The 23,523-nt window shown below is 42.5% G+C and overlaps 8 protein-coding genes across 12 annotated transcripts in view; 2 read left to right on the plus strand and 6 right to left on the minus strand.

Annotated features, from left to right (window-relative positions):
• Positions 1 to 6,688, minus strand: part of LOC135340909 (bridge-like lipid transfer protein family member 1) — a 29,050-nt gene extending 22,362 nt beyond the window's left edge. For both annotated transcript variants that reach the window (XM_064537329.1, XM_064537327.1), the window contains exons 1-14: positions 6,429 to 6,688; positions 6,291 to 6,369; positions 5,946 to 5,998; positions 4,911 to 4,995; positions 4,514 to 4,557; positions 4,289 to 4,319; positions 3,874 to 4,018; positions 3,707 to 3,816; positions 3,296 to 3,384; positions 2,535 to 2,941; positions 2,149 to 2,293; positions 1,759 to 1,914; positions 1,431 to 1,528; positions 368 to 1,174 (exon numbers count right to left, since the gene is read on the minus strand). In XM_064537329.1, coding sequence (XP_064393399.1) covers positions 368 to 1,174; positions 1,431 to 1,528; positions 1,759 to 1,914; positions 2,149 to 2,293; positions 2,535 to 2,941; positions 3,296 to 3,384; positions 3,707 to 3,816; positions 3,874 to 4,018; positions 4,289 to 4,319; positions 4,514 to 4,557; positions 4,911 to 4,995; positions 5,946 to 5,998; positions 6,291 to 6,369; positions 6,429 to 6,606 — 2,427 coding nt within the window. In that variant the 5' untranslated portion in view covers positions 6,607 to 6,688. The remainder of the gene's footprint in view (positions 1 to 367; positions 1,175 to 1,430; positions 1,529 to 1,758; positions 1,915 to 2,148; positions 2,294 to 2,534; positions 2,942 to 3,295; positions 3,385 to 3,706; positions 3,817 to 3,873; positions 4,019 to 4,288; positions 4,320 to 4,513; positions 4,558 to 4,910; positions 4,996 to 5,945; positions 5,999 to 6,290; positions 6,370 to 6,428) is intronic.
• Positions 6,689 to 6,691: 3 nt separating this feature from the next.
• On the minus strand, positions 6,692 to 10,884 carry LOC135340918 (RNA-binding protein 39-like). Of its 2 annotated transcripts, XM_064537340.1 has the most exons (10): positions 10,713 to 10,871; positions 10,452 to 10,563; positions 10,240 to 10,280; positions 9,927 to 9,983; positions 9,332 to 9,544; positions 8,812 to 9,037; positions 8,273 to 8,530; positions 7,825 to 8,041; positions 7,323 to 7,501; positions 6,692 to 7,004 (listed from the first exon to the last, which is right to left on the minus strand). In XM_064537340.1, exons 2-10 carry the CDS (start codon positions 10,521 to 10,523, stop codon positions 6,813 to 6,815), a joined length of 1,455 nt encoding a protein of 484 aa, XP_064393410.1. In that variant the 5' UTR covers positions 10,524 to 10,563; positions 10,713 to 10,871; the 3' UTR covers positions 6,692 to 6,812. The 2 variants fall into 2 exon arrangements, with proteins under 2 accessions (XP_064393410.1, XP_064393411.1); XM_064537341.1 differs by lacking the exon at positions 10,452 to 10,563 and having other exon boundaries at positions 10,713 to 10,884.
• A 65-nt stretch (positions 10,885 to 10,949) lies between these two features.
• On the plus strand, positions 10,950 to 16,018 carry LOC135340919 (cysteine desulfurase-like). Its single transcript, XM_064537342.1, has 14 exons — positions 10,950 to 11,132; positions 11,193 to 11,251; positions 11,504 to 11,620; positions 11,808 to 11,891; positions 11,958 to 12,011; positions 12,113 to 12,211; positions 12,541 to 12,634; positions 12,700 to 12,749; positions 13,184 to 13,344; positions 13,601 to 13,788; positions 14,477 to 14,558; positions 14,841 to 14,924; positions 15,358 to 15,447; positions 15,808 to 16,018. Exons 1-14 carry the CDS (start codon positions 11,009 to 11,011, stop codon positions 15,869 to 15,871), a joined length of 1,350 nt encoding a protein of 449 aa, XP_064393412.1. The 5' UTR covers positions 10,950 to 11,008; the 3' UTR covers positions 15,872 to 16,018.
• LOC135340926 (uncharacterized) lies at positions 15,876 to 16,933 on the minus strand. The gene is made up of 2 exons (XM_064537349.1): positions 16,632 to 16,933; positions 15,876 to 16,449 (listed from the first exon to the last, which is right to left on the minus strand). The coding sequence occupies exons 1-2, from the start codon at positions 16,824 to 16,826 to the stop codon at positions 15,988 to 15,990; spliced, it is 657 nt and encodes a 218-aa protein (XP_064393419.1). The 5' UTR covers positions 16,827 to 16,933; the 3' UTR covers positions 15,876 to 15,987.
• A 40-nt stretch (positions 16,934 to 16,973) lies between these two features.
• LOC135340920 (RUS family member 1-like) lies at positions 16,974 to 21,770 on the minus strand. 2 transcript variants are annotated; one of them, XM_064537343.1, is made up of 14 exons: positions 21,600 to 21,769; positions 20,811 to 20,888; positions 20,653 to 20,767; positions 20,538 to 20,583; positions 20,440 to 20,472; positions 20,275 to 20,380; positions 19,923 to 20,024; positions 19,793 to 19,863; positions 19,280 to 19,464; positions 18,960 to 19,082; positions 18,734 to 18,831; positions 18,634 to 18,679; positions 17,857 to 18,326; positions 16,974 to 17,553 (listed from the first exon to the last, which is right to left on the minus strand). In XM_064537343.1, the coding sequence occupies exons 1-13, from the start codon at positions 21,732 to 21,734 to the stop codon at positions 18,178 to 18,180; spliced, it is 1,287 nt and encodes a 428-aa protein (XP_064393413.1). In that variant the 5' UTR covers positions 21,735 to 21,769; the 3' UTR covers positions 16,974 to 17,553; positions 17,857 to 18,177. The 2 variants fall into 2 exon arrangements, with proteins under 2 accessions (XP_064393413.1, XP_064393414.1); XM_064537344.1 differs by lacking the exon at positions 20,811 to 20,888 and having other exon boundaries at positions 21,600 to 21,770.
• LOC135341228 (uncharacterized) lies at positions 17,095 to 18,021 on the minus strand. Its single transcript, XM_064537742.1, has 2 exons — positions 17,857 to 18,021; positions 17,095 to 17,553 (listed from the first exon to the last, which is right to left on the minus strand). The coding sequence occupies exons 1-2, from the start codon at positions 18,019 to 18,021 to the stop codon at positions 17,095 to 17,097; spliced, it is 624 nt and encodes a 207-aa protein (XP_064393812.1).
• LOC135340933 (uncharacterized) lies at positions 20,849 to 21,612 on the plus strand. Of its 2 annotated transcripts, none has more exons than XM_064537359.1 (5): positions 20,849 to 20,977; positions 21,033 to 21,117; positions 21,168 to 21,296; positions 21,349 to 21,429; positions 21,480 to 21,612. In XM_064537359.1, the coding sequence occupies exons 2-5, from the start codon at positions 21,081 to 21,083 to the stop codon at positions 21,545 to 21,547; spliced, it is 315 nt and encodes a 104-aa protein (XP_064393429.1). In that variant the 5' UTR covers positions 20,849 to 20,977; positions 21,033 to 21,080; the 3' UTR covers positions 21,548 to 21,612. The 2 variants fall into 2 exon arrangements, with proteins under 2 accessions (XP_064393429.1, XP_064393428.1); XM_064537358.1 differs by having other exon boundaries at positions 20,852 to 20,977; positions 21,176 to 21,296.
• Positions 21,771 to 22,063: 293 nt separating the features above from the next.
• Positions 22,064 to 22,846, minus strand: LOC135341229 (ras-related protein Rab-1B-like). Its single transcript, XM_064537744.1, has 2 exons — positions 22,661 to 22,846; positions 22,064 to 22,504 (listed from the first exon to the last, which is right to left on the minus strand). Exons 1-2 carry the CDS (start codon positions 22,844 to 22,846, stop codon positions 22,064 to 22,066), a joined length of 627 nt encoding a protein of 208 aa, XP_064393814.1.
• Between the last annotated feature and the right edge of the window lie 677 nt (positions 22,847 to 23,523).

A 23,523-nucleotide genomic window follows, 5' to 3' on the forward strand; every position in this document is an offset into this window, starting at 1 on the left:
TCACACTATAATATTTATGTATCACAGTCTACTATTCAACAAGCAACAAGCAAGTAGAAGTGCATGTGTGTGCTCTTGATCAATATTGATACATTTTGTACACCTAGCTAATACCAAGAGTATATGATAGAGCACGTTACTCTCCGCATACATCTGATGTACATATCGATACTCTCTCTCTCTATCATATACTCTTGCTAATACAGTACCAGTAAATGTACACGTACCAAGTGCAGCCAACCATACACAAAACTTCTGTTAGTGGTGCATGCAAAAACGTAAATTTTACTTTTCCCAAATTTCAGTAGTTTATCCATGGAGACCTGCTATGCAACAATAATTATGGCAATGCATATCACTCACGTACCGTGGGGAACTCAGCTGTGACGTTTCTCAGTCTAAAGTTCACATACATCCATAGGGTGCGCTCATTCGGCTCATGTGATCCATCAGGAGGTGGAGAAGGGGGCGGGGCAGACCCTAGATTAGGTGGGGGTGGTCTCTCAGGTACAGATTGGGGTGTTGGAATATTCGAATTGAAAGTCTTGAAATTCATAAATTCACCGGTGTAGTTTTCATTCAGCGCCAGAAGGTCACGCCCCAGAGAACCAAATACACGGAGTAAAACCTTTGGTGCTTCAATGTCAACTCTCATGACGTTGGGATGGAGTTGTGTGTACTGACCTGGCCTCGTATCATGGGCGTGGCTTGTGTAGTCAATGACGATGGTGATAGTAGGCCCTGAGGCTAGGTCCACCCAGCCATCCTTGTACTGTGTGACCCCTCGGTATCCCATGGGAATAGACTCGTAATCTGGGAGCTCGTCAGCGGCGGGTTCGTTGAGATAATCGAGGGAGGCATGGTGTGCTTTAATTGGACTGGTACGTCCGAGAGACGAGGGCGGTCTGAACGATCTCGTTGGAGAGGGGGGGTCCCCTATGATTGGAGCGCTAATGACGTGGGCACCCGGAGTTGTGACCTCCACGGTGATGGGTGGTGGATGATCAGAGGGGGTAGACGGTGGTCGTGTGATCTCTGTCACAGTTGGCTGCTCTCCGCCGGGGGGCATGCTCATGGACCTCCAGCGATGCTTGTTGAGGGACGAGAGAGAGAGGACACTCTGTTTGGTAGCCGAGGAGGGGGGCACGTAGCGACGGACCACTATATCCTCACCCTGCATGGAGGTTACGGAGATAAAGAATCACACGACAAGTACGTGATGTACCAAACTTGTTACAATTAAAGTCAACTTGAGAGAAGAATTTGCATATCTACAGAGTACCAGGATCTCCAATCACACTCTGAACCATACTCGTGCATTTAACCAGTACATGTACATGTGGGAGTACATGCATGTACATGTGGGAGTACATGCATGTACATGTACGTAATGGGACTAGCTGCATGATTACTGAGAGAGAGGAACTCACGACAACTTTGAAGTGGATCTCTTGTTCTGGCGGGTTGAACCGAGTGAACGGGAACTCGAGTGTGATCTGACCACTTGTGCCACAGAAGGCAAGACGAGCTTCATGTATAGCAAAGGAGAGTGGGTATGTTAAAAATCAAAAATCAAAATTTAAACACGGTATGCAAGCCCTACATGTATAGAGTTACTAATTAAGCGCTGGTTTCATCTGATATGGTTGGCATAGTGATACAACGTGTTGTTATGTATAGAGGGGACACAATGGACTAATGTACAATCATGAATAGAAGCTTCTAATAGGCCATATGCTTTTGAACTGAGCAACGTACTGTTCTCGGCTGCGTCCATGGCAACATCAATCCAGTTGTAGCGGTTTGTGAACAGAAATATCTCGTATCTCGTGAGGTCGATGGAGATGTTCCAATTCAGGGGTACAAAAGTCAATAGGTCATTGGGTTCGTCTCCCAACCAATCATCCAGCAGGTCTGTAGAAATCATAAGTAAAAGTACATTACAAAAATGGAGTTCATGAACGCATCATAATGCTATCCGTTAAAAGAAAGCAACAGTCACCTCCATAGAGACTGTATATATACTATAGGGCTAGTTACGGACACATACAAGTAAGGGGAGATGCCACAGTGAACACTTAACAAAGAGGCAGGGAGGGTACTAAACAAAGCATCACAGGTAGTTTTTTCCATTGATCGATAGCTCACCATTAATGAAGTCGATGTAAGCAAACAGGATGTTGGCCTGTACAGAGTCTCCAGTGAACCTCATGTTCCAAGTCTGAGTAGCGTTCCACAGTCTCGGGAACTGGAGATCGGTTTGGAAATCCATACTGTCAGCAGAACCTAAAACCTGCAAGAAACACAACACATTTAAACACTTCATTTGCACGGCCACTGACGAAGGGATCACTCGAAAAGAATGATGATTAAAAAAATTGGTAAAGGCAGACCATTAGCAGCCGAATAAAAGAGAATTATATGCAAACAATAAACTTTAGGCCAGCTCTAACCTAAACCTTGGTACTGTCAAATAAAGGCAATTGAATAGTAAAATAAAGTTACAGAAGTTCTGGAGCTTATGCAGTTCTCACCTGGTAGTCAAGAGAAGAGGTGATTTGTACATTCCTCAGACTCCCCTTGACAACTGATAGTTGGCCATCTTTGGCATACACCCACGGCTGGTGGAGCGAGACCTTTGACCCTGTACCTATGGCGACTGCCAAATGTGCCGTGTGCCCGCTCCTGTCACTAAATAAATGGTAGGCTGTTAGCGGACTTGTGGTTTCAATGAAAACATCAAACATGGTGTATATTCTCCTCTGTCCTGGTTCCGGGAGCTGTGTGTATGGCTTCTCCGTATGGTCGTTGGGGAAAAAGATTTTCTGCATTTGATTCCGTTGACGATTACCATAGCAACTGTAGTTGACGACTGTGTTAGAGCCAAGTTTGACGTCGAAGGCGTATTTTGGAGGAGGGTTATCTCCGAGTGGTGTGATACCTGTGAGGAGTGTGTGTAAGGGTGTGAGGGCGGAGTGTTGTGTGAGGGGTGGATTGTGTGAGGGGTGGAGTGTGAGGAGTGGATTGGAGGAATGGAGAGCGTGAGGGGTGGATTGTGTGAGGGTGGAGTGTGTGAGGGGTGGATTGTGTGAGGGTGGATTGTGTGAGGGGCGGAGTGTGTGAGGGGTGGAGTGTGTGAGAGGTGGATTGTGTGAGGGGTGGAGTGTGTGAGGGGTGGATTGTGTGAGGGGTGGAGTGTGTGAGGGGTGGATTGTGTGAGGAGTGTGTGTAAGGGTGTGTAGGTACAATGCACATGCATGTATAAGGGTACATGTTAGAGTATTAGAGTGAGTACCTGGTGAGTCCAGAGAGTATGTGATGAGAGCATTGTCAGTCTTCAAGAACAAGTAAGCATTCTCCATTCCCTCACACAAGACTGGTGGTCTGTGTAAGTGTGAGAGAGACTTAATTAAACTAGAGCTAACTAACCTCATGAGGGGTACCACAAAATACTAAAGCAAAGGTTAGTATATGCTACTGACATACTGACAGTAACAGCAAGTGGGGGGGAGTTTGATTCCCACACAAACAAAACTGTGATTTATCATGCACTTAATAGTATCAAAACATGAGCATGGTATAATTAAGCACATGTACTTACTCTACTAAAAATTACTCTACCCCTAAGCCAAACCGCCCTACACTGTTTTACGTGAAACCCTGAGCTACATACACAGGGTCTAATCCTAACTGAACAATCACGTACTTCTCCTCCGACACAGGACCCTTGTACCCTACACTGGGTTCCAGCACTACCTTCACCACACGAGTGTCAAAGTTCAGCACATGCATTCGCTCGTCAAACTGATTGGACGCCTGAAAAACAAGTATTCAAATTGTCACAATAATTACAGATTTTATTCATAAACGTACCTCTGTGATTGTGTAGTGTGATTCAGAGCTGGCGAAATAAACGACGAGGGTCCTCTCCACCAGGTGGTTGCCTAGCAATACACGACCTTTCCTTATGGAGACATGCACAGAGGGGTGTAAGCTGTTCCACCATCGCCCGAAACCACTGGAGAGAGAGAGAGAGAGAGGGGGGGGGGTTAGATGGTTGAGAGGGAGAGGGGTTAGGGGCCGTGAAATTGTAGGTGATGGACAAGCACAGTACGAGTACATGAGTATTCAATCCTGATGGAGGAAAGTCTAAACTTAGCCATTGTTGTCTTATTATTATTAGCCCTTTTAATGGCCACCCCTAAAGAAAGGACAATTGTGATATAAAGGCCAAAACACCGTTCCCCTGATGTGCCCATTATGAAGTGTGTTCCACTGGTGCATGTACCTCTCCTCTTGTTCTGTTAGGTCCTCTGCACCTGGAGAAATAAATATTAATTTCAGGTACAGATAAATACAACGCCTTCAAAAGTTACGTTAAGCAATAAACTGATAAGAGATTAACCGTTGCCCATAGAAATGCCACACTTGGTGATTCTAAGGGCTAAATAGATGCTCACAAAATGTCTTCATTACAACAACATTGATTTGTTTTTATCATTAACTAACTCACTGTTTTCCTCATTCACCACACCCCAGTTATCGTACACCTCACTCCTGAGAGGGGGGGGGGGATTGAATCTCATACATCCATATAATTATACGTACGTACATAATAATATGTGCTGTGATTCATGAGTACAAGTCCACCATTAAGTTAAAAGCAGTAATTAGATCTACATAATAATATAGTTATAACCTAAAGTTAGAAAAAGGGGACACTATGCATTTGATGTTAACCACACACACGAACATATTCACTGCTGTGCTTTATAAACTATAAACTCAGGTTATGAGGTTACAATAAATTGTCTGGTGTACAGCACGCCCTGAGGGGTATACTCCAGCTGATTAATTACGTGATTTAACACAGGAACAGGAAATGCTCAATTAGGAGGGGGAACTCTTACCTGTTGTACCAGTGCCACTCCAGCCCGTTGAGTGTGAGTTGGAGGAAGGGAGCCGTCCTCTGGACACGGTCACATGACTTGCACACTGTTGGCATGGCATTACAATAATTACAGACCTTTGCAGAGTTCTTGCAACTCGATGTCTAGAGCGGAAGTGTCTGTCATGTGACCATTACGTAACAAGATTGAATTCTGGCTCATTCCTAACCAATTTTTCTCCAATAGAGCCTATTTAATTTTGTTCAAATGGGAAACATTTGACCTATATAGGAGGAAGGCCTTTGCACAGCTAGCTAGCTGAAGCTATCCTGAGTTAGACTCGCCAGCCAGCCCTTCCTCGGGGTAAGGGAGGAAGGGCTGGCTGGCGAGTCTAATCCTGAGTATTTCCAATCGTTTCGTGAGTTACTATTAGTCACACAGCCTGTGTCACAGAACTATATATCCAGCTGGAGCTAAGGCTTAGCTCCAAGCCTAAGAGAGATTTATGACTAGACTCTCAACAGCTTGCAGCAACACAAAATGAGTGGGCAGGCTGGGGCAAGCCACTTCATATAATACTGGGAAGCTACAATCCTATTTCAGAATACAAGTAACAAGTAATTTAGTGATACATCTTGAGAACTCAATGTTGCTTCACTCAGCAATGTTGGGCTCACGTGATATTGTGTGCCTTTTTATGTACAAGAATATCACGTGACGGTAACTTCCGCTTTCGACATCGAGTTGCAAGAACTCTGCAAAGGTCTGTATAAGATGAATACTAACACAGGAGTGTAGATTGAAAGTTTGTTTCAATTACTATGTGCTCACAATCAACTAAGTCTTTCCAAATGTACACCTACACTGAGTGTATATCTGCTCATCATTATTTGCATACTTTACATAATATCAACATGAAAACTATAAATGCAGACAATTTTGAGGCTAGTAAGAAGACCACTAAAAATGCAACATCCCCTCAATAAATTGCACACTTCCCCCCTCAGTAATTTACATGCACATTTCCTTAGCTGAAATAAAATTCCTGTGGCTCACCATTCTTGCCGGTCTGCCACCACCACCTCAGTGACAGGTAGCCATCAAACACCCTGAGGGATCATGGGTAACAACATATCAAACACCCTGAGCCCATGGTAACAACATAACATTGAGAGCTAGTCAGCCAAATGGTATGCGATCAAAAGGCCTTTGATAAAGTAGAGTTGTTTACTTACAGAGTGAGACAATATCCCAACACTTATAGTAGGTACCTTCACCTCACATGCATGTACCCTTACCCAACCACGCCCTCACTTCATACCCTCAGCACACACATACCCACCTCCCAAATCCTAACCATACCACACACCTCCACTCCTCACACACCCCACAATCCCTCACCGTAGAGAGTAGTCTCTAGTGTAGTAGTGTACGTCTTTGAAGATCAGGCGACCAGATAACACATGGATTCGTATGGCCCCTAAACACAAGGACAATAGTGTTAACACTAGCTACTGAATACAGTGCATGCATACTCACGAATATAGATGCCACTATCAGTTAGGAAGAGGTTGGCTATCTTGGTAATCAGAAATGCAATGACTCTAGGAGCATAAAACAGCTCGTATACTGCCCAGACTACAGATAGCAGTACGGGCAATATTAGCAGTGGGTCGGGACGGGAGGACGGCTCTGACAACGTGCTGTTGGCCTCCATGGTAGTCCCTAATAGTAGATATCTGTGTGCTCAACACACCTGAGTTCAACTCTTAGCTTTTTATGATTTTAAAATTACCGAGCGCTTGTTTTTCACATTATTAGAATTGGTGGGTGGGGCAAATGCCCAGTATACCCAAACCAGAGACATTACACAAATCACTAAATACACAAGCTATCATAATGTTATGAGTCTATAAGTGTTCATTAGTCCATAGTGGGATCACTGAGAGGCTGAAGTGGCTGTGAGGCTCTCAAAGCAACGGGGAACTTGGAGTGGTAGGTGTCGTCAGGGATAAACTGAGCCACAATCTTCTTGCCAGAGAATAGACGGCCATTGAGAGCGTGGAAAGCTGAGGCTGCAATTTGTGGAGTAGCACACTTCACATACACATTTCCCTGCAAGAGAAAAATAAATACAATAACAACAGTGTTAGCTGTAACAACAAAAGTAATAATGAAATGATTGCATAGTGCTGGTCAATTGCACGTCATGATTAGACAAGCAGTGATCCAATACATGTAGGTATTTTAAAAATGTGTACAGACAAGCGGCAGTAATTAAAAAGCTTACATGACCTTTACAAAAGTACACTAGTATGAATGCTGCTGCAGAGAGACAATAGCTTCATTACATAGTGTAGTACATGTACAGACAAGCAGCAGTCATTAGAATAGTACACTATGAATGCTTGCTACAGAGACAGTAGTCTTTACCTGGGAGTACATGTCCACATGGATGTGGAGCACTGGACCATGAGCACTACACTCTCCCAACACATCGTCTCGTATGTCTACCTCCCAATCAGCCTCTGTCTCAGACTGGGGGTCAAACATGTTGCTGAGCATGAAGCAGGTGGACATCACTGGCATGGTAACTGTAGGAGGAACTAGTCCTGCACACACAAAATAAGAGCAATCTCAATGCAAAGAATATGATTAGAGACCAGTCCAATGCACTGCACTGTACTGTACATTTACTTTTATGTACAGTACACACACACACACAAGAAAAGCTCGTGTACTATTTATTCCAAGGAAAAATCTTTGAAATTTACAAGAAGACAGTTTACACAGCACATAATTATTACTGTACATTGTGTATAAATGACAAGCTATTGCTCACCAAATAAACAAACTGGCTAGCTAAAAAATGTCAATCATAAGATTTGTAGGTTCTTAAAAAGCTACGTGATGGCTACGGTATACCATAACTCACCAACATTGTGTGTCTCTGCTAGCTTGGCCATGAGACTAGCCCTGGACTGTAGAGTGAGTCCCACTCCTCCCTGGAACTCGTCCCCATCCAGTAGTTCCATGGCACCACCACCACCCGTAGGGTTGTCAGTGACCAGGGTGACCTTGATTTTACGGTCCAGAATCTCAAAATCATTGAGGTTTTGAACAGCCCTCTCGGCAGAGCCAGAGTCTTTGAACTATGTGTGTGTGTGTGTGTGTGTGTGTGTGTGTGTGTGGGTAAGATACAATGAGAAATGGCTCTAATGAAGCTCGACATTTGAACCCAACACCGAGCTATACACATCTATAAGTACAGTACATATATTGTTAGTACTGCATGTACACTGTACAATAATGATGACAGCCTTCAGTATCATAGAATGCCGATTATGCAAATAAATATATGCCACACCCACACACATGTGTACCTCAATAAAACCAAAGCCCTTTGACTTCCCTCCATCGTCTCTCTGGACTGTCAGCTTCTCAATATTACCAAAAGGCTCAAAGATCTTCTTTAACATGCCGTCAGTGATGCTTGGACTCAGATTGCCCACATACACTTTCCTGGGCCCCTCCTGTTTCATGAGGTTCTGTGCCTGTGCTGCAAGACGGTTCTTCTCTGCCATGGTGGGTTGGACAATGATAGGCACACCGTACAACTTCTGGCCAGTCAGTCTCATTGCCTGCACACAAGGAGGAAATCACATGCACATGTGATCATGTGATCCACTAGATACACTGTATACCGTTAATGCTGTGTATTGGATAACTAAGTGCCTCCATTGATTATAACTAGCTTGAACTAACTTGAATAACAGTATATGAGGGCGACTTGTAAATATTACTTGCTGACCAAGCACAATTCTGATAATACAAGTACAAAGTCTAATAACTCTTATTATAATTACAGAACATACATAAACGCTCTACATGAAGTACATAATCTTTTCTATAAAGAGCTCACCTCCATGACACTGGACTCGTCATGAAATTCCACATATGCTATTCCTTTTGAGCGCCTCGAGTTCTTGTCAGCAATCATCTTCACCTCTCTCACTTGACCGACTTTCTGGAAGAACTCCTCTAGATGCCTGGGCCCTATCTTGGCGGCCAGCTGCATGCACATGACTGTACGCCTGTCTCTATCTTCTGTGGGGATCTCTGGCTCAGGGGAACGCCCTCCAACACGCCTGCAAAAGAGAGAGAGAGGGAGTGAGAAATTGATATGTATGTGAAATGACCTTTACCAGATACACACACCAAATAGCAAGGTAACATGAAATTGACATTTGTACACAATGACCTTTACCAGATACACACACCGCTAACTATACTTTACACGATGACCTTTACCAGATACACACACCACTAACTATACTTTATACATGCATGACTGTTCACTACATAAAGGGCGAAGTCTACATAGCCTTTAGTCTTTAGTTTGTCAGATTTTGAGGTTGCGTACACTTTATTGTCAGACTCACTTGTACATGGGTGGAGCTACTGGGCCTGGGCCAGGTGGTGGTGCCCCAGCAAAGGAAGGCCTCCTCTCAGGAGTGGGCGATCGTTTGTTCCGTCTCATGTCACGTGATTGTCTCCGAGGGCTCCTTGATCTTCTCCTGGGACTACGGCTATGAGACCTGCGACGTCTTCGGTCGCCACTTCGGCTACGTCGCCTCTCCTTGCTACCACTGCGCCTGGAGGAGGTGTGCGTACAATAGGTAAAGATGAGCATGTAGATAGATAGTTAGTGGCTATGAACACACAACCACTCTCAAAAATGGGCAAAAAACACCACACAATTAACACAAAAAAGTGAATATTATATCTACTAGCTACGCTTAGGTACGTGCTGTTCATCTGCTTGAAAACTTCATCATAGCCATAGCTTGAATCAGGAGTACCTTAATTTACAATCTAATTCTTGTTACGCTAGATATAGATACACTGCTCTGAAGATTTAACATGGAATATGATCACATGACAACAATGAAAATATTTTTTTCGCACGTGGGTAACAGGATTAAAAAAGCAACTTTGCCTGGCCTTAAAAATAGGTTTGAATGTATCTATTCTTACCTCCTATGCCTATGCCTTCTGTGCGGTGATTTGCTGCGACTCTTGTGACGTTTGTGTCTGCAGAAAGTAATGGAACGTAATACCAAGTGGCAGTGTACTGTACACGTATAACAACTGCATACACAAAAACCAGTTGCAATTTTACAGCATATAGAGTCATTCTACATGAAGTCAACAAGAGATCTTTCCAAGTAAAACTAGGCATAACTCGAGAACCAAGCATTATTTTGCAAATCCACATCCAAGAAAACATGACTAGTAGCCTATAGATCATCTAAAATAATGACTGTCACTCAAACACACACACACTTACCTTTTTTTGTCGTCCTTTCTGCTGTCCCCTCCAGAACCATTCTGTAGAAAAAGCGCACACGAAAGTGAATAATATTGGCAGAGAAAAACAATGGTTATGGTTATTTACGGTGCAATAAAATAATATTCCTCCCAAATAATCTGAAGCCTATTCACCAGACTCTGATATTAACATTAACAGTACGGGCCGGTCTAGTGGACTAGAGCAAGTACCGGTGGGTGAGCCATATCACAGGGGGAGGGTGTAACCTGTACAAATAAAGCTATGTGTACAAATATGTGCATGTGGCCTTGAGACGTCCTCAGATAGTTGAGCAGTGTACACCTATACAAGGTGAAATGAGCATTAACTTAATAAGTATATTATAGCAGTACTCATGGAATATCAACAGTACAGCCTACCAACCTTTAAACATCTCACCTTATCCCAACTATTCATAATTTATAATTATTCTGAAATGCATGCTATCTTACCTCCTCTGATGAGGGTTTCTTGTTATACACTTCTTCGAGCATATCTTCTACATCATAGTCATCCGCCATGCCTGAGGAGAGAGAATCGTGTGTGTTGTCAGAGAGCAAAAACAGAAGTCTTCCTTGAGATGAAAAAAATGGCCTCCCTTTTATTAGCAATAACGTGTTTTCTCACGTGCCAAACTTTGCACTTCTTTTGTGACATCAGATGATAAGTGCTGACTCAGCTGTGCCATGTGGACTTGGGAAGGGGCGTGGTCTTTAGTCTATTTGTGAAGTGAAGAAATAATTCTACAATGGCCAATCTTGCTCGACTGTTTCCTCTCTTCTCGTCTCGCCATGTGGCAGCAACAAGTTTTGTAGTAGCAAGATCCAGGCTCTCCACAGCCGCCCCTGCACCAGTTACAATAGATCAGAACGGTAGGTTTGCATAAACCTCACAAATTGATAATTATATTTATATTTGATTCACAATCATAGCGGACTCAACCCATGGGATGAGGCCTCTCTATCTGGACAATATTGCTACATCACCAATTGTAAGATAGGACACACACACACACACACACACACACACACACACACACACACACACACACACATCAACTATCTTATCGTCTACTTTATGTCCACGTAATACAATTTATAAATGACAACCTACCAATCAGTAATAAACCTTTTATGTCGAGTATGTACATGTACATACGTAACGTTTGCATAAATGATGTCATATAATATGTAGCATAATTATAGTACCTGATGTGTTACCACGTACCCCCCCCCCCCTCTAGGATCCCAGAGTGCTTGATGCAATGCTACCTCACATGGTGTCCCTCTATGGGAACCCTCACTCCCGCACACACACGTACGGCTGGGAGAGTGAGGCGGCCGTGGAGACCGCTAGGAAGGTGATAATGCCAAATTATATATATGCTTAACCTTTTAGGGAAATAATTTAGACTATTATTATGTAGATTTGCTTGGTTGTATATAGTTATGTTTGATTTGGTAATAATTATAGAGTCATGGATTAAATTACTCTTGTTATGTAACTTTGTACAATTCCAATAATCATGTGTCCCCATGTACGTGTAGCATATAGCCGACCTCATCCACGCTGATCCCAGGGAGATAGTGTTCACTAGTGGAGCAACAGAGTCCAACAACATGACCATTAAGGTACAGAAGCTGGCATATTATTGTTCATAGACACTCTCACTGCATCATCTCTGTTTCTTTACAAAGGGAGTTGCTCGATTCTACCAGCCAAAGAAGAATCATATTGTCACAGTGCAAACGGTAAGTTCTGTATAATTATTCAACATTTACTCTTGCTGTTCCTCAAGCCCCCCCCTCCCTCGTTTAAAACTAGTGTATCACGGCTTCTATCTCTCATGCAGGAGCATAAGTGTGTGCTGGACTCGTGTCGTGCCCTGGAGGCGGAGGGCTTCTCTGTGACATACCTCCCCGTGCAGCCCAACGGCATCATCAGTCTCAAGGTGGGCCGGCCAAACACTAGCTTAACTATAGCTTCAGTGAAGTACCGTATTTATTACATTTTGCAAGACTGTGTACACAATATGATGCTGCTATAATTATGGGCGAAATGTCGCACAATTAGAGGGTTGCCTTAAATCGAATAAATAAGGTACTGTAACTGTGTACGTACATTACCTGTTAGGTCAGAGTATATTGGTTGTCACTCGTTGAATGGCCACATGGCATGTACGTCTCCATGGCTAATTAATTAGCTACATGTTTGTATCTACGATTTCTATAGCCATAAGGATCAGCTAGATATAATGTATTTCACTACATAACTATGCAGGATCTTAAAGCAGCCATCACTCCCAAAACCTCCCTCGTGTCTATAATGGCCGTTAACAATGAGATAGGAGTGTTGCAGCCTCTCAGGGAGATCGGTATGATGTCATTGTGTATGAATGATGACGATGATGGTAGTCATGGTAACTGTACTCGTATGCAGGTGAAATTTGTCGTGAGAACAAGGTGTTCTTTCATTCTGATGCTGCACAGGTAAGCTTGTTTGATCTCTTCAGTACACAACCTTTTGAACCTGTAATTCTGAAACCTGATGTTGTGCATTTCAAGAGCCTTATATAATGGGAGGGGGTGCAGTTGAGCATTTTTCAACAGCCATAACTTTAGTTCTGATGATACAATTTTTCTGAAAATGTGTTCAAAAATACCTTTCAAATGATGTGTGTAAATCCAAAGTTTGATTGGGGCTCACCTTTGGACCATGTATCGGGTCGAAATTAGCAGTCTCCCAAATACGAACATTGATGAAACCATTTGAAAGGTATCTTTAGTGAAATTGGATTGACATAACTCAAGTTATGACGACTGAAAGGGTTCCGGAGCCTAACCATATGGCTCCGCTAAAAATGTGTACCATATAATTATGCCACCTTTGGTACTATTGAATGTAATATTTCTTCTTTCTCCAGATGTTTGGTAAGCTGCCCATCGATGTAACGGACATCAAGGTGGACCTGATCTCCATCAGTGGACACAAGATCTACGGGCCCAAGGGGGTGGGTGCTCTGTACGTGAGGAGAAAGCCGAGGGTGAGAATTGACCCCATCATGAGCGGAGGGGGGCAGGAAAGGTGGGTGGATTTTGTACGTAAAGCTGTAGTGGAACTGTGCATTTTACTACGGCTTGCAATTGTTAGGCTTGAGTTTACACAAAAACTAAGATGGGGTACTAGAATTTTTCTTTATTTGGTATTGGTCCATCCTCGTAGTTTTTAATTATGTAGAGCTGTTGATCTCTTTAAGAAAGTCTATGAGCATTGTGATGTACATGTATGTATAATTTATGTGTTAGTGTTAATTGTACTCTACGTATTGCTATCACCCCAGGGGCATGCGTAGTGGTACAGTGCCCCACTTACTGGCGGTGGGTTTGGGAGAGGCTAGCAGAATAGCGGCACAGGAAATGGAGTATGACCACGCTCACGTGAAGCGAATGTCTAAGAGGCTTATTGATGGTGTGTGGTCACAGCTGGATCATGTGATCCTCAACGGAGACCCTGTTCAAAATTATGAAGGTGATCTATATTTTTAGTATTAGAATTATTACCCGAGGCGTGCGTGGGCGGCCACGGGTATAGTAGTCCGTTGGTCTGTTTGTTTGTTTGTGATAGCCTTTTCTACTCACCTGGATGGCACAGCACTGCGTTTACAGCATGGATAGCCTTCATACAACAATATCTTGGTTTAAATAGTGGCAGATTTTGATGTTAAAGCTTCTTTGTCGAGCAAAAACTAAGAAGCTTGAACTTGCACGTTGGCAGCTAGCTAGCTACATGTGGCCTTGACTTTGTATTTGCAGCGGAAGTGATCCGTACCAGGAACAATTGAATAGGGTCAAAGTACGTAGAATTGTAACTGGGTTGGTTGTTGTTGACTAGACTGACTCTAGCTCTGGATCCTACTCTCCAGCCTGGCAGGAGCCATATATACTTCTCTAAGTCTAAGACTCCAGGCTTCTTTGCTGTGATCCCAGTCCACAGTGCATGTCTCATGCATGTACGTTGTTTTATTGCTCCTTGAGTTGCTGTGCTAGTCATACATGTACATGCATGCTACATGCACTGCATTATAATTATAATTATCACTCCTCTGGTTTCTGTATTATCATATCACCAGCTGAGGGTTTGCACTTCAGTGCTCTAGTTTAACTATTTGTAAAAAATCATATTGACATAATTGTGTGTTATAATTATAAACCTGCAGGTTGTGTGAACATATCGTTTGCGTATGTGGAGGGAGAGAGCTTACTCATGTCCATGAAAGACATTGCCCTCTCCTCTGGAAGGTTTGTTTAGTCAGTCAATCTACAGAACCCCCTTTCTCTGCATACTACCCTCCATTGTCTCACCCTTTCTCTGCATAATATCCCCCATTGTCTCACTCTTTCTCTGCATACTATCCCCACTCTTTTTTCCCTTTGTTCCCCGTTATCATTGTTAGCTAGCTGTACATCTGTCGATACCATGTCTTACGTACATCTACAAATGAATGACAGTACTCAGTACTCTCCCCTACGTACATCTACAAATGAATGACAGTACTCTCCCCTACGTGTATTTATTTACAGTGCTTGTACGTCTGCATCTCTGGAGCCATCATATGTCCTGAGGGCTGTAGGAGCAGATGAGGACCTGGCACACTCCTCCATCAGGTGAGCCACAAATTATCACTGATCATACATTTAATAGCAGCCACTTTTGTAGTGATACCAGATATTGATTGTTTGTGTCACGTTTATCACTGTCTAAGCGCCATTGTATAACTACATGACTTGTACATGTCACTTTTAGTATAAGGAAATAAAGCCGTGCTTTTGTGTGTGTTACATCAGTAAAATTAACATCTATGATCTTTTTATGATTTTAACTTCAGCAGGCCTTCCCTACAGGTAGTGTAACTATATGGATTTGTGCTCTAATAATGTGTAATATATGTATCTACAGACTCTCTCTCTTTCTCATGCTTTAGGTTTTAGAGCTTTATGACATTAATTGTATGTACCCCTATAGCCTGTTGTGGTACGTAGGTTTGGTATTGTAGCTATGTCTACGTATATAGCTACATGCATGATACCCTATATGTAGGTTTGGTATTGGTCGGTTCACTACGGAGGAAGAGGTGGACTATACCATAGCCAAGTGTGTGGAGAGTGTCAACAGACTCAGAGAAATGAGGTAATTACCCAACGCAATTATCGGTCACTGCCTCCAACAGAGGAGGTAGAAATCAGGTCCACAATAAGTCACTGTACAGAAAAGTGTAGTGTTGATTTTAGCAGAGGACCTCAGTCATGTCTATTACATGTGATGCATTAAATTAGACAATAATGTGACTTCATTGTATTAAACGAAGCTTAAAGTTAGTGAGTATTAATTAGTGAGTGGCCTGGGTCTCTGTAACATCCTGTAACATCACTCCATGTGATCACAATGAAAGTCCAATTTTGGTGGTGTCGTTTAGAAAATAATCATTGTTGTGTGTGCACTTTTAATTTCCCCCTTGGTATTTATAGCATACACTTTCCTCCCATGCAGCCCCCTCTATGAAATGGTCCAAGAAGGCATTGACATAAAGTCCATTCAGTGGAGTCAGCATTGAACAATCAGCACACACCACGACTCTTTGATATGAACACGGAAAACAATTCACAAATTTGTTGTGTACAATGTGTCAAATAACATTTATAAGTGTCGTGTGTATATTATATATACAGCTCAAAAACAAAAACATTTTCTGCGGTTATTATCATTGTCAAGTTCATCCATACTCAACAACAACCTACTAACATCTCTTCCAGTCTCTTCAATTCCAACTTGATTGAACTTCTTGTCCACTACCTCGATGAGGGTCTGAAATGCTTTCTCCACACTTCCCTCCGTGTGTGTCGACACTCGAGCACTCAAATCCATGTTGATACTGTGTGTTGTCATGAATGCCAGTATGGCTTCATCTCTAGCGGTAAGATTTTTACTGTCAGATTTGTTCCCCCAGAGAGCGAATACTAAACGATCGCTCCATCGGCTATTTTTACGAGCCTCTTTGATCCAGTCTGACAGGTGGTAGAGAGTGTCCTCGGCTTCCAGATCGTACACTAGGATCACAGCGTGGGCATGGCGATAGTAGTTGGCAGTCATGGAGTCGTATCTCTCCTGTCCACCAGTGTCCCAAAGATTCACCTGCATGGAACACAATTAGATCTAGTGTCAGAGTATGCTTTTGGGTCAATCTTGACTTTTCGTTAAGTACGTGCAGCAAGGTGGTTCGAACCGATTCAACAGCACGTAACAGGCTAACGACAGCTATATCAATTTTAGTAATTAGAGGAATGCTGCTTTACACATAGACAGGCATAATTTACCTTGATCTGTCTTCCATTTGCCTCAGTCTCGTGTTCCAGTCGCTCCAGGCCCATGTCAGTGAGGGCAGCCCTAGAGTCATCAGGGTCTGTCTCGTCAGGATCGTATTTAGGAGCCACTCCTGTCTTGATGTACTGGAACAGCTCAGTCTTGCCAACACCCGCACGCCCAGCTAGGATAACGTTGTATTCTGGCATCACAAAGGAGAGACTATCTTTGCAGCGCAGCTAGCTAGCTAGCTAGAGCTAGTTTCCTTTTTGTCTGTGTGAATTGAAAGTACAACGGCAACCTGACCTTTCAATAGGATGTTGCTATGTTTATGATTCTGAACATGATGATCCATACCAATTTTAAAAAATGTATCCAAACACACAGAGCATATATACAACACAGAGATTGGACACAAAAAGTGCTGGTGCAAATATAAGCGAAGCGTGTAAAATAGCGAGTAAAATATCAACAAATTCAACACGAGCATCCACTCTTTCCAGTTTTACTTTCATTCGAATAATCATCCAAATGCACAACACTGCCAGTATCTATTCCGGTATTCTGTCGCAGCGACGGATAACTCTTTGTGTGAGTAAAATGAATTTCTTTTAATAGCTCATTAAATTGTTCCATGATATGACCATCGTCATTGGAAACATCCACTTTAGCTAATAGACGAACTTTCTCCTCGTTCCTATCTTGAAAACCAGTTACATTGGCCTCCTCAACAGAATTCCAACCAGAGCCTTTGTTACCCCATAGAGCACATACTGGTTGCATTTTCCCCCTCGCCCATCTCAGCATTTTGAGCCAGTGCTGTAGATTGTTCAGTGTCTCCAGATCCGTAGTGTCGTACACGAGTATAGCACCATCCGCCGAAAAGTAGTAGCTCTTTGGAGACACCACTTTTGAGGGTGTGTCACTCACACGGACCTGCATGGTTACAAAACAGACAATGTTATCATCAAGGGTATACATAATAGAGGGAGGGAAACTAACAGCAGCTCACGTGCACGTGTACTGTGGTGTCATGTTACTTTCCACACAGTTTTTCTGTACTAGATTCTAGATCTTATACGTTCGATACTCATTGTACGTATGTTTGTAAAACACATGCACATTTTGAGAATGCATGGTGAGAACAAACATTAACTGGTGCATAGAGAGTGTATGTGTGTTAAAGTGTCAGTGCTGTACGTGCTAAAGCCTGTCTATATATTAAAGAGCATAATATACCTCTACAGTTATGTCAGACACAGTAAAAGTAGCAGTCCAACTGTCTCTTGTCTCCTTTCTCTTATCAGGAGCCAGATTTGCCATGTACTTAAACAATCTAGCTCTCTCCGTTGATTCATCTCCCATTAGAATGATCTTATAGCATCTTTCCTTCGCTTCAGCCATGCTTTAATGCTAGCCTTGCAACTCTTCAGTGTGTTGCTGGGTGCAAAGTTAACATTATTCATTGAAGATGCATCTACAGCATAATAAACCACATCACAAAATGTTATGTAAATACTGAAAATTGTTAAGAGTGTACAACAATACTATAATTGAAAACTAAGTGTTTTTGTCAGGTGACCAGCTATAACGCCATTCTTCAGCCCCTAACAATACGTGAGAGGTCACCCATCCAACAGTAGACAAGGCGGAGATGAACTCTTCACAAGATTTGTCCATTATTGACTGTGCCATCTTTAAAGCATTGCCTGCATGGGGAAATAGACCAACATGAAATAGTTTGATTTGTGAGAGTCACTGTCACTGTGTATATAATTTTTTATAGTCAAATTTAACTACCTTACGTATTTACTTTTTGCGAGCATCAAATATACATGTACATGCAAACTTGGCGAGTGCCAATAGCTTAGCAAAAATATAAGATCGCAAAGATCTATATCAATACTTGCATAGACATCACGCTCCTTGCCAGAACCAAAAAGTCCAAACTACACAAAATTCACCGCAAAACATTGTAGTATGAATTACTACACTAGTAATCCCAACCGGCCTCACCTTCTCCACCTAGATACTGAGCATATTCATGGGTCAGCACGGGCCCCTGCGTGTACAATAGACAAAGATTGATCGATTGTCAGTGGACACAATAACGTACTGTCATTCCAGATGTGCATATGAACTCGGCACACTCCACAGTCAGAGCTGCTCTTAACTGATCCTTCCTATCACTCTCCTCGTGAAGACAAACTGACACTGCAAGGACAGTCATATTGTGCACAGTAAATATGCCTGGAAAACACCTACATGTAAATGCTCAATCCTTCATTTCCAACCACTCTATTAAATTACATGCACTCGACAAGTGTTTATGCAGCAGCTACCTTTGTGTCCACCACTGTGAGGTATGAACATGTAGTTATTCAATCTGATGTAGTCGTTGGTTGCAGACTGCAATGCCTTACTCAGCGGACACCCAAGACTATAGTTCAACCTCATCGGAATTCCTGTAAGGAAACATGAGATCAGTAAATAAATGCACATTGCCTCATACATGCCATACAACGGGTTTTTATGAAGCCTCAAAAGACTAGCCCTCTACATGTATTTGATGAATAGACACGCGTTACCGCCGGAAATAGGGACGGTGGATATAATTTGCTCAAAACATTCATTGTACAAAGCTATGTAATTCCTTACGTACGTCTGAGCACAGGCTCTTGAGCGTTGGCTTGTTTGGGAGTTAGCACATCTCCTGTCTTGAGGTAGTGCTGCACAACAACATGGAGTCTGTTCTTGTTGAGTGTCTCCATGCAGAGGACAGTGACAGCACAGTAGTTGGCCCACAGGTGCAGTGCAGTGAACACCACAAACATCAGCCAGATCAATCTATACGACAGGAAACAATTGAGTACTACATTTCCTGACATAAAGTTTTTGTACGCATGCAGTAATCATTTTTTTCTCGCAACCTCGGTAAAATATACAACCTTTGAATACGCTGAATACGTTATTACATCTTAGGTACAGATTATTCCTACTAGACATAATATACAGTATGAATATGAATAAGCTACAGGTTTCCTGGAAAAAGTTTAAGGGGGAGGAGAATTAAGTAAGGAGGCAAGATGTCTATTTACCGCTCATCCAAAGGGGGGAATGTCCCACCTGAAAGACCCCTAGCTGAGTTACTTAGTACACTTCATTATATACTCACGATTGACTGCTAGCCACCGTGGGAATGATGATCAGGTTCACTATCAGACCAACGAGATTCATGAGTGTTTCCTAAAGACACAATACACTCAACTTCATGGCTACACCTAGCCTACATACAATTAAGTTACCTGACTACCGTCTTTAGCAGCCACATCGGCCATATTGTTCCTCCGTGCCTGATGCTGCACGAAGGCAGCTCTCGTTGCATTACCGGCCACACCCACAATTGCCTGTGTGAGATGTGAGGGTTGAACAGTATACACAACACTAGTATGACCCACAATTATATGACTCAATCAAAATCAACGTATAATCCTCAGGGCAGCCGGTTCCATAATTATGGGATACGATAGTTTTCATTGCTAGAGACATTGCTGGTGGAGCAGTGAGTATAGTGTGTAGCTATTATTAGAGGGTAATCCCTCAAGGTGAATAATACCAATACACGTTCGTAACAATTAAGCGTTGTATTGAGCTCACCCTACAAAGACTTGCAAAACAGGCTATGAATAAGAAGACACCAGGAAATAAGGGAGCAATCAGGTTCAGTAGAATAGCCAGGTCATTGAGAGCATCAGCCACCAATCTAAGCAGGGAAACAAACACACAGTCCATTCAAGATAGCTGTTTGATTGTACACAGCACCTCCACTGCTTTGAGAAACAGTCCAGATCAGTTCTACAGTGATAAAAATAGGTCACATTAGTATATAGATAAGAAGCGATTATGAAATTAAAACCTACCCGCATAACCAAGCAAAGAGAATTCTGCCCAGCATTCCTGTGCCATCTGGGAGAAAAAATAATTTCATCATAATAAACGAGAAGCTAAGAGGGTGTTAAAGAGACGTCCAATCACCTTTGAGCATCCAGGTGATGGTGGCTGCAAGTGGAGTAGCAGTACTGTCTCCCACGCCCACCCCCTTCAACACGGCCAGTGTCGCCAAGGTACCAGTGATGGAGGAACAGAAGGACTGCAAAATAATGAAAATAACTAAATACTTGTTATTTTCTTACCTGCAAGGTGTCCCATAGCTGGTAGGAGAGGTAGTCTGAGCTCACACTGTCAGGATAGCCTTGAGGAAGAAATGCTTCCTGCAAAATGCACAAAAACGAATTATTGAGCCCCACCCCCAAAATGGGCGTGGCTGAAACTCAAGGAAGCTAATGGCTGACAATCAAAGGTAAGCTTCATTTTACTATAGCTACATTTCTAGAGACTATTGAATATTCTTATAGGTGTATATTCAAGGTGGACCATGTCCACTTTCAGCTCCCCTATGCTACATGTCCAGACTGCTCAGTGCAGCTGCTTCAGAGTCAGGTATTAAGCAGTGTGTGCTGTGAAGAACCATGTGCTCTTTTAACTATTAGCTCTGCAGATCCGTGTGGTTGAGGGTGGAGAAACTAAGCACACACTACCGCTGAGTTGCATCCGCTCCATCGAGGTTCACCAGCCTATATTCAGTGCCAACTACATCAGTGGAGAGTACTCTGAGCAAGGTAGGTGGAATTGTAGAACATTGTCGTTTAATAACTATAATCTCTCGTAAAGATTCGACTACTACATTCACAATCACCTTCAATCAGGGAGGAGCAACAGATTTTGCTCGAGCATTCTTCAGATTAACAGAAGGTATACTTATAAATAGTTAACAATCATGTGAATACTTCTATAATATGCAGGTCAACTAGTTACGAAGACCACTCCAAACGAACCAACAGTACCAAGCGAAGAGAAAAAGACAAAATAGCTGTAGTCTATCTCGATCCATTTGTATTCTTGTGATTATTCTTGAATCATACCTTTGCAACTTTGCCCACTGACTCCAGCCAGCCACTCTTTTCCCCCCCAGTCTTCCACACCCTCCGACCATCATACTGGTATCTCCTCCAAGAGGAGTGTCGACCATGGCTCTCCCTAAACTTCCCTTCAGGCATCTCTGTATGTCTCGACAGTGAGCCGTGGTGAAATTGAGGCTGCTATGCATCATCAGCATGTACACATTCTCAATTATGGGCTCCTGGTAGTAACAACAACAAGCCTAGTACAAGTGTGCTTGTACAAAAACAAGCTCAACAGTACAAGTACAACAACACTGCAAGTACAACAACACTGCTATATACGCTTCAATTTCAGTATAGTTTCGGTGAATCCAGGTGCATCAAACAACGGTGAAAACAATTTACAAAATAAACATGCACTGAACAACATACTTGTATAGATAATAATGATAAGAATTCAGTTGCAAAAGATTGTGTGTTCACAATCAACAACACCCACTCTTCATTTTTGGAGTTGAAACTGTGCTAATAATTGGTAGTAAGTCACTGTCTACTCCTGAATACTTTCGCGGTGTTCCAGCTCTTTTTCTGTGCACGTACTTAACAACTGCGTCTAACGACTCTTTAACATTTGCTCCAGATTTGGCAGATGTATAATAAAGCAGAGGTGTTCCCAGGTGCTTCCCCTTAGCTTTAATGCTACTCTCTTCAATTTCAAGATGTAGATCAGCTTTGTTACCGATGAGGGCCCAAACAAAATCCTCGGGATCGACAAATTGCAGGGCATTCTCAATTTCGTCTTCGATTCTTTCAAAACTGTACTGATCTTCGATGCTGTACATCAAGATAGCAGCGTCGGCATTTGTGAAGTAGTTGGAGGTGAGCGTTCGAAACCGTTCCCCTCCTGCCGTGTCAAACACATTTGTCTGTGTATGAGTTAAAGTCAAACAAAAATGTATCAAATAAGTAGTTTCATGATATGCTATATATAGGACAATGATATCAGTAGATTTAGATGTTTATTACAGTGTGTGATTTCTTACGTGTGATTTCTTACATGTATCACTGTATCACTGTCCTACCTTGACTTCTTGCCCATCTATGACAATGCGATGCTCCAAATGCTCCACTCCAGTGCACACAGTGGTGGGGCTCTCAGCTAGAAAGACCTCATCTCTCACTCTGAAAAAGAAGCTTGTCTTTCCCACTCCTGGTTCTCCCAGCAATATGATCTTGTATTCTGGAGTTAAGATATTATAACTTGCCATACTAGAACTACAACGGTCAGTGAATGTAACAGCTCAGCAAATACAAAGAACAAGCCCCTCCCATCTTCTGCAAAAGAATGGAATGCTAATTGGCAAAGACTAAGGATCTAACAATGAATGGCTAGTGCACATGTGCTGGACTAATAATAATGCAGGCCATAAATGTAGATTAGCATTGTCATTCTGTTTCATGCTTAGCAATGAGACAAGACTGTAGAATGTGGGCATTCCACTGATTGTATTAATTAACATGCTGCTGATAATTATAGGAGAACAAATCAGTGAAACACATGCATAACACAGGAAAACATGGGCTAGCTATATCTAGACTTCTTAGTCTTGCTGTCCCGAGAAAGTGTAGTTCTGAAACACCCTCTACAGACTATAGACAGCTCCAGGGATCGTTGGTGAATTCTCACACCACCATGCACTCTCGGAGGCTCAATACCACCTCTCTCAGAAGGTCACTTTGATCTGTCATTATCATAAGACTTTTAATATAAAATAATTATGAGCTATTTCCACTGAATCAGATTTTTATGGATGCATGAGATCTCAAATTAACCAATGCATGTGCATTTAATTAGGATTCTATATTGCTGATACTATATATTTCAACAAATCGTCTATACTATAAGGAAACTGTAGATCTACTCTGATCTCTCAATGTAATGTAA

This window comes from Halichondria panicea, chromosome 9, assembly GCF_963675165.1.
Source record: "Halichondria panicea chromosome 9, odHalPani1.1, whole genome shotgun sequence".
NCBI lineage: Eukaryota > Metazoa > Porifera > Demospongiae > Suberitida > Halichondriidae > Halichondria > Halichondria panicea.

What these genes read in the sequence shown, in the direction of transcription:
- LOC135340918 (XM_064537340.1), bottom strand. Translation starts at nt 10,523, where the DNA reads ATGCACATATTTGTACACATAGCTTTATTTGTACAGGTTACACCCTCC. An exon ending in AGAAGGCATAGGCATAGGAG is followed by an intron (nt 9,545 to 9,926) that starts GTAAGAATAGAT and finishes CACCTCCTCCAG; the next exon opens with GCGCAGTGGTAGCAAGGAGA. An exon ending in ATGTGGACATGTACTCCCAG is followed by an intron (nt 7,005 to 7,322) that starts GTAAAGACTACT and finishes TTTCTCTTGCAG; the next exon opens with GGAAATGTGTATGTGAAGTG.
- LOC135340933 (XM_064537358.1), top strand. An exon ending in TGCAGCTGCTTCAGAGTCAG is followed by an intron (nt 21,118 to 21,175) that starts GTATTAAGCAGT and finishes TTAGCTCTGCAG; the next exon opens with ATCCGTGTGGTTGAGGGTGG. An exon ending in TGGAGAGTACTCTGAGCAAG is followed by an intron (nt 21,297 to 21,348) that starts GTAGGTGGAATT and finishes TCTCTCGTAAAG; the next exon opens with ATTCGACTACTACATTCACA.
- LOC135340926 (XM_064537349.1), bottom strand. Translation starts at nt 16,826, where the DNA reads ATGCCAGAATACAACGTTATCCTAGCTGGGCGTGCGGGTGTTGGCAAG. An exon ending in CAAATGGAAGACAGATCAAG is followed by an intron (nt 16,450 to 16,631) that starts GTAAATTATGCC and finishes TGTTCCATGCAG; the next exon opens with GTGAATCTTTGGGACACTGG.
- LOC135340919 (XM_064537342.1), top strand. Translation starts at nt 11,009, where the DNA reads ATGGCCAATCTTGCTCGACTGTTTCCTCTCTTCTCGTCTCGCCATGTG. An exon ending in CCAACAACATGACCATTAAG is followed by an intron (nt 11,892 to 11,957) that starts GTACAGAAGCTG and finishes TTCTTTACAAAG; the next exon opens with GGAGTTGCTCGATTCTACCA. An exon ending in GCAGCCTCTCAGGGAGATCG is followed by an intron (nt 12,635 to 12,699) that starts GTATGATGTCAT and finishes ACTCGTATGCAG; the next exon opens with GTGAAATTTGTCGTGAGAAC.
- LOC135341228 (XM_064537742.1), bottom strand. Translation starts at nt 18,021, where the DNA reads ATGGCTGAAGCGAAGGAAAGATGCTATAAGATCATTCTAATGGGAGAT. An exon ending in TGTCTGACATAACTGTAGAG is followed by an intron (nt 17,554 to 17,856) that starts GTATATTATGCT and finishes GTAACCATGCAG; the next exon opens with GTCCGTGTGAGTGACACACC.
- LOC135341229 (XM_064537744.1), bottom strand. Translation starts at nt 22,846, where the DNA reads ATGGCAAGTTATAATATCTTAACTCCAGAATACAAGATCATATTGCTG. An exon ending in TAGATGGGCAAGAAGTCAAG is followed by an intron (nt 22,505 to 22,660) that starts GTAGGACAGTGA and finishes ACTCATACACAG; the next exon opens with ACAAATGTGTTTGACACGGC.
- LOC135340920 (XM_064537343.1), bottom strand. Translation starts at nt 21,734, where the DNA reads ATGCCTGAAGGGAAGTTTAGGGAGAGCCATGGTCGACACTCCTCTTGG. An exon ending in AGCTATGGGACACCTTGCAG is followed by an intron (nt 20,768 to 20,810) that starts GTAAGAAAATAA and finishes ATTATTTTGCAG; the next exon opens with TCCTTCTGTTCCTCCATCAC. An exon ending in TGTTTCTCAAAGCAGTGGAG is followed by an intron (nt 20,381 to 20,439) that starts GTGCTGTGTACA and finishes TTCCCTGCTTAG; the next exon opens with ATTGGTGGCTGATGCTCTCA.